The sequence below is a fragment of the Olea europaea genome, chromosome 13 (assembly GCF_002742605.1).
Source record: "Olea europaea var. sylvestris chromosome 13, O_europaea_v1, whole genome shotgun sequence".
In the NCBI taxonomy this organism is placed as follows: Eukaryota; Viridiplantae; Streptophyta; class Magnoliopsida; order Lamiales; family Oleaceae; genus Olea; species Olea europaea.
This window is the reverse complement of record NC_036249.1, coordinates 17,806,057-17,813,053: the sequence shown is the minus strand read 5'-3', so window position 1 is coordinate 17,813,053 and position 6,997 is coordinate 17,806,057. Positions and strand designations below refer to the sequence as shown.

At 36.3% G+C, this 6,997-nt stretch overlaps 1 protein-coding gene across 1 annotated transcript; it reads right to left on the bottom strand.

Moving 5' to 3' along the window:
* Positions 1-1,497: 1,497 nt before the first annotated feature.
* On the bottom strand, positions 1,498-5,992 carry LOC111407762 (peptidyl-prolyl cis-trans isomerase FKBP62-like). Its single transcript, XM_023037426.1, has 13 exons — positions 5,621-5,992; positions 5,405-5,491; positions 3,759-4,019; positions 3,605-3,679; positions 3,442-3,522; positions 3,145-3,339; positions 2,964-3,059; positions 2,710-2,885; positions 2,508-2,630; positions 2,271-2,417; positions 2,072-2,199; positions 1,868-1,964; positions 1,498-1,767 (listed from the first exon to the last, which is right to left on the bottom strand). The coding sequence occupies exons 1-13, from the start codon at positions 5,799-5,801 to the stop codon at positions 1,717-1,719; spliced, it is 1,698 nt and encodes a 565-aa protein (XP_022893194.1). The 5' UTR covers positions 5,802-5,992; the 3' UTR covers positions 1,498-1,716.
* Positions 5,993-6,997: the final 1,005 nt, after the last annotated feature.

Below are 6,997 nucleotides of genomic sequence, written 5' to 3'. Positions count from 1 at the left end.
GAAGGCAAAATGAAGGCGATCGAAAAATAGACTCGGCATGACGATGAGCCATCGCCCAAGCATGAGGGTAGACAATTTGGAATACCTGTGCATATTTTTGCATTGGGCAATCACCCAGCTTTGAACCAGGCGATTATCCAATGTAAAATTCTAATTACTGAAGGTCTAGTGCTTTTTCGAAAAGTTCTACATCTTTTTTGCTTGATTTTTGCACATTTTCGTGCATGATTAGGAGTACTATATATATAATTTTAATGATTAAAAATTAGGGACGTAAATTGGGCTCGATGGCTTGAACGACTCGTGGCTTGACCCGAAAAAAGCCCGAGTCACCTAGCCCGTGGCTAGAAAGCACCAAGCCGAGGCTCGAGCCAAGCCCCATTTTTGGGCATTGATTCGAGCCCGACGAGCCACGGGGCCCAGGCCAACTTGATAAATAATACAAAAAAAAAAAAAAAAAAAAAAATTGTACACGTGCACATTTAAAACAACTTTAATCGAAAGCTAGAATTGTACACATGTACATTTAAAACAGCTTTAATCGAAAGCTAAACAGCCGCATGTTACAAGCATCAGATTCCCTGCCGGTTAAGGCAACTTTAAACAGGCAATTATTAGAGTTGTCTATTGAAGGCTACTTCGTATCTATCGACAGCCATCTAGGAGTTAATAAACGAAATTTCTCTACTCGGATCCCGAACCGGACACTCCAAATTAAAAAAAAAAAAAAAAAAAAAAAAAAAAAAAAAAATTGTACACGTGCACATTTAAAACAACTTTAATCGAAAGCTAGAATTGTACACATGTACATTTAAAACAGCTTTAATCGAAAGCTAAACAGCCGCATGTTACAAGCATCAGATTCCCTGCCGGTTAAGGCAACTTTAAACAGGCAATTATTAGAGTTGTCTATTGAAGGCTACTTCGTATCTATCGACAGCCATCTAGGAGTTAATAAACGAAATTTCTCTACTCGGATCCCGAACCGGACACTCCGATTGAGCCCAAATTTTTTTGCCGAGCAAAATTCAACCAAACTCATTGACATGCCTAATTAAAATACATCCAAAACATCAAATTAACATCACTTGCATCCAGATCAAAATCAAACTAAGTTCTTCTATTTTGTTCTTAAAATTCCTTTCTAAGTTTGCTTGCTTAGTTCAAAATTTGTACTAAAATTTTAATTACTCCTACAAACCATTCACATATGACAACCTTCAAAAATAGAACTTGAGAGATGTCAAAAATATAGATGACTTGTTGAGTTGGAGAGATGGGTTGGGGTTAACGAAACAGCTCATCCGGTCTATTCTTTCCTTGTGCCTAAAGTAGTAATTTGGAAGACCGTAGGCATGCAGAATCAACACCGCAGAACGTCTTCAAACAAATGATTGAAAAATCACATCATGTACTCTAATAAAATATGGACCATCGAATCCTTCAAATTTTTTATTTTATTTTATTTTATTTTTCATTTAATTTGGATTCAAAAAAGACCGATTCAAATTTTGCTTAAATTACTTGGACCATCTCCATCAGAATGATTGTTAGACACATAAAACTCCTCAACATGAAAATAAACTTGAAAACAGAAAACCTCGTGATAGTCACCATACAAGAATACTCAAGTAGAACCTTCCCCTTTCTCATTACCTAGTTATATAAAAGATAAACAAGAACGAAATTCCAAAGTCTGATAACACTGTAGAGAGTTTATCCCTTGCTGTCAACACTCATGGGTTCTGCCTTCTTTGGATCTGTTTTCTGCAGTGTCATTTATCAAATCAACATAAGAAGAGGTCTATTTTTCTTCAAGAACACAAAATGTTTTATAACAATAAACGCTCTAATGGTTCCTACTTACATTTAACTTGGAAAACATGTTACCATAAAGTTCGGCTTCTTTTCTATTGTACTCCTTCACCTTGGTTTTAAGAGCTCTGTACTCGAGCTTCACATCCCTGCTTCCATAAAGCGACCAAGTCGTGAAATTGTGAAGTTTTAAGGGGAAGGGAAAAAAAAAAGGCCTCTACCTAATATCAGGACTGAATTAGACTCCTCCTGTTACCTGTTTTCAGGGTCAATTTCAAGAGCTTTCTTAAGATCAAATTCAGCAAGATCCAGATTATCCATGTTTATGTGTGCTTGAGCTCTTCTATATAGCGCCTTCACATTTGTACTCTGAACTTCCAACACCTTCATCCACACAATATCCCCATTAGTGATGCAGAAAATGCAACGAAATGACTACTGAGACCTAGGCAAACCTTAGTACATAGTTTTTCTGCCTGCTTATAGTCATTCAGTTTCAGCTTGCAAGCAGCATTGTTCAGATTGCAAGAAACCTTCAATACTTTGGCCTGTTTCTTTTCCTCTTCACTAAAATTAGTCTCATATTCTACGTACTTGACTGCCTGCATCAGAAATTCTTGGCATGAGGCGCATTACATGGATATGTAATGTATAGAACCTTATTTATATATCGCAAACCAATGCTCCTTTACCCTCTCATATGTCTTCGAGGCTTTGAAATATTTGCACGCCTTGAATAATGCATTCCCTTTTTCCTTTTTCTTGCCAGCAGCCTCAATCTTTTCTTGGGTATTCATATCCCAATATTCCTTCTCCTGAAGATGCCAAAGTATATATGTAATTTGATCTTAAAGAAAGAGAATTGGACATTATAGTTCAACACAATGTACTGACCTTAACAAACGACACAAGCTCAACATTATAGAACACTGTTGAGTTCGGTGGGACCACAGCCAACTCTTGCTTCGACTCGGATGAACCAAATGCAAACTCTGGAGCAATTATCAGTAGCGCCACCTCTCCTTTCTTCATAGACATCACAGCCCTGTCCAACCCCTCAACTACTTGCTCTGTTCAAAAATAGCAACGATCACAAAAAAGGCAGATAGAAATCAAAGAAAGCCAAGCGAAATCTCACTCTCTCGTACCTTCATCCGTCATAAATTCAAAGAGATCATCTTCGTTATCTGCATCACCTTTCTTACTGAAGACAGTACCGTCTTGAAGCTTCCCAATCAATTTCACTGGTAAGCACAAATAGAAAGATAATTTCAGACTAAATGGTCAATTGTCAGAAGAAATAAAACTATGATATATTAAAATGCTTACATTTCACCACAGATCCTTCATTCGGTCGGTCATATCCTTCCCCCTCTTTCAGTATCTTCTTAATGACTCTCTTGTCATTGGTGACATTGGAAACTGTCATCCATGAGACCAGCTCCAGAGTAATATTCAGCGTAGCATTTGGTGGGACAGCTCCAACATCACCAGAGGCTGGATTTCCTTTCTCACCAAATCCATCTGCAATAGAGCAAAATTTATATGCAAGAAATTTGGATTTTCTGTATTAGTTACTTTATTTTCACTCACGTCATTTTGACAACTAGCAAATATGGTACTCACATTGTGGCTTGACTGTGAGGAGGACCTTTTCACCTTTTTTCATTGTCTTCACAGCCTCAGCAATAGCAGAACAAAAATGACCTGAACGCGAAGATAGTATCTACTTAGGAACATATAGATATACACCAGAAGTGTTAATCAACTAAATATATCACAAGTTCACCTTCTTCTACGGTGAAATAAACTCCATCTGATTTTGCAACTAAAGTCCCATCTTCGAGTTTAACCTCATATTTGACTGGATTATAAAATATAGAACAATTAGTAAAAAGTTGTTGAATCAAGAATCACTTAAATTAATGGCAATTTTTCCATACCAAAAACTTCATCAATGTCCTTAGGGTTCTCCCACTTCTCTCCTTCAGAAAGAATCTTTTTGAATATACCACCATCTTTGCAAATGTCCTTAACACTGACCCATGAAAGCAGTTCAACATCAAATTGTAGAATGGCATTTGGAGGAATAGTCGGAGGAGAACCAGATTCGCCATATGCCAACTCAGGAGGAATGGTAAAAATGGCATTTTCACCCTTCTTCATAGTTATGATACCCTGGTCCCATCCCTTGATAACTTGTCCTGCAAAGATTATATACTTTATCACTATTATTATTAATTACTAGATAAATTACAAAAAAAGACACAAAAACAACACAGCTTCTACATATATATCCAATAGAAGGCAAAGGAACACAAGAATTGCCGACAGGCATTGTAACTCCACAGCTCATACACAAACAAAGTAACTGCTGAACTTTCACTTTATTGCTCTGCAACCTTATTTTCAATTCAGACCAAAATCCGAAGAGCTCCACAGCTCATACACAAGCAAAGTAACTGCTGAACTTTCACTTTATTACTCTGTAACCTTATTTCAATCCAGACCAAAATCCGAAGAGCACCCGACCACAAACACATGCACATAAAAAATCACCAGCTTCTTTACAATTGAACCATGGTCAATTAATTAACAAGTCTCTCTCTACAACAACCCAAAAAGCCCCAACCAAAATCAGTTTGAAATTTAAAATCATGCAATCTACAATCACGAGTTCCTTTTATAAGATCAACAACTATAGTAAGTCCAACCATTATCTTCTTCCAATGTGTTCCCACTTTCTACTCGGATGAAAAGAATATATAATGATACACCCTTCAGCGTATAATGATATCTCAGCCAATCACTAATATCAGCTTTTGATAAATTAATTATTGAAAACGCATTCATACAATGTTCAAGTTACCTAAAAGTGTTTCACAAATGATAGAAGCACTCAAAATATCCAACATTTCTACCATTGCCCAATATCCAAACAAGACTTTTGCCCATGCACATCCATAAAATTGAACTTCAACCAGTCACAGAGAAACAGTAATTCCGCTGCACTTTCCTAATACTCCTCGCCTCATTCGAGTTACTTCCTAAACCTTCACCTGTTTCTCTTTTGTTCAAAAACCACTGCAACCAATACAATACGCTACTGAAACAAACCTACCACAAAATCTATTCCCACCCAATCAATGCCCTAATACAGATAAATAATCCCACAGGCCACAGAAACTACCAGATCCAGCTAACTCCTAGTGTAACAAGTTTCAACTTTATGATATTGAAAATTGGTATGCCTAGGTAGGAAACATCCATTATTCTGAATTCTCATTCTCATAAACACGGGGAAATTTTATGTATTGCCCAGCACTAAATATAGTTCCATTTCTTAAACATCATTTGCACTTCGCAAGTTAATTTTCTTCGAAATTAAATTATGCTAAAATTTAGAAGTTAAATAGCAAAAAGACTATAATCAGCACATCAAAGATAACATGACAAAAGTCAAACACGCGTTGCGGGCTGGAACTACCTAATTTGTTCGCAAAACTAGTTTTTCACCTCAGGAAGAAGAAAAAAAGGCACACACCCGCTTTGAAGAACCAAGAATTGCAGTAAAGCGAAGCTTTCTAACCTTGGCCAAGTGTGAACTTGAAAGGCGTCCCCTGATCGCGACTCGAGTCAAATTTAGTACCATCCAGTAGCGTTCCAGTATAATGGACTGAAATTTCCAACGATGAAACATAAAATCAATAGACAAACAATAAAACTGAGAAGAAATAATCAAGTATTAACAATACAAGAAAGCATATTGAATAACTAATTAGCAATCCGACTAACTATCAATCACCTTCAACTTCATCGCCATTTTCGGGAGTGTCCCATCCCTCGCCTTCTTTAACAAGCTTCTTCTTCAATCCTTGGTTTCCAATTTCCTTCTCCTCTCCCACTTTCAAAACAGGACCATCATCCGGCAGATCCATGCCCTCGTCCATTCCTTCGTGTGGCGGCATCCCGAAACCCTCGTCCATTTACGAAAACTAATTAACGAAGAGTTAATAGAGATTGCAAATTACTAATTGCAGTATCGTATCAGGGTTGAGAGTCGAGAGCTGAAGGAGTATTACTAGGAGAATGAGTAGGTATTGGGATTTGTATTGTTCTAGAGAGTTCTACTAGTGGTTAGTGAGTGAGTGGAGGGTGAGGATGCTTCTAGATAGTTTAGCTTATCCAATTTATGAAGCTAATGCTTAATTTATAATTATGATGAATACAACGTTTTTCCAATGTTGTTGTCTCATAACATTTAGCAACATATGTTTAAATTTGTCGTGAGTCATCGGCCACGAGCATCATGTCCCCCTCATTATCATTGTAAGCTATTTCCCATTTGTTTCGAGGATGAAATTCTCTTTTAAGGGTCCGTTTGGTAGGAATTTTGAGAATTGATTTTTGACTGTTAGAAGAAAAGTGTGGTCCACATGTGAGAGAAGAAATCAAAAATTACCGCTTGAATAGTAAAATAACGGTCAAAAAATTAATTTTTTGGGGCAAAAAATCTCTACCAAACGGGGCCTAAGTTCGAACATTTTCTCCAGCTCGTTAATAAGGTCATCCTAACCCATCCATGTAGTCAAGTCCACAGCATGTCCAATGGCAATCCCTTGCATTTGCACCTAAAAATAAAACAAACGGTCAACTTTAAGAATTAATTCTTAAATCACAAATTTCGAAATTCATCTAATAAGGTGAACTCACCTTTATATCTGCGCTATTAAGTTGACAACTACACTATGGCATTTGCACTGTACGTGCATCTCACTAGCGTTTGAATAAAATTTCCATTCATTTAAACTCTAAGTGCGAATTTTTGAAAAGTTTGGGGACCTTCGCTAGTACAAATTGAAGATTATGATAATATTTGCTAAAAATTCAAAGGCTAAGGACTGTTGTTGCAATTTTTCCTCATCTTTACTCTTTGAAGGATGCTTCTAGAGAATTTATATTGCTTTATTTAGCATAATCTTTACTCTTTAGAGGATGCTTCTAGAGAATTTATAAATATCATCAATCAGCATAATCTTCGCTCTTTAGCCTCCATTAGGTTTATTTAATAAAAAAAATAGTAGATTTTGATAATAATTAATAAATATATGGTTAAAAAATTGATAAAATCGTGAATTCTAAGATTAAAAATGAATTTAAATTAAAAAAATTAAAAAAATAA

What these genes read in the sequence shown, in the direction of transcription:
- LOC111407762 (XM_023037426.1), bottom strand. Translation starts at nt 5,801, where the DNA reads ATGGACGAGGGTTTCGGGATGCCGCCACACGAAGGAATGGACGAGGGC. An exon ending in GGACATTGATGAAGTTTTTG is followed by an intron (nt 3,680 to 3,758) that starts GTATGGAAAAAT and finishes TTTATAATCCAG; the next exon opens with TCAAATATGAGGTTAAACTC. An exon ending in CAGAAAAACTATGTACTAAG is followed by an intron (nt 2,200 to 2,270) that starts GTTTGCCTAGGT and finishes GTGTGGATGAAG; the next exon opens with GTGTTGGAAGTTCAGAGTAC.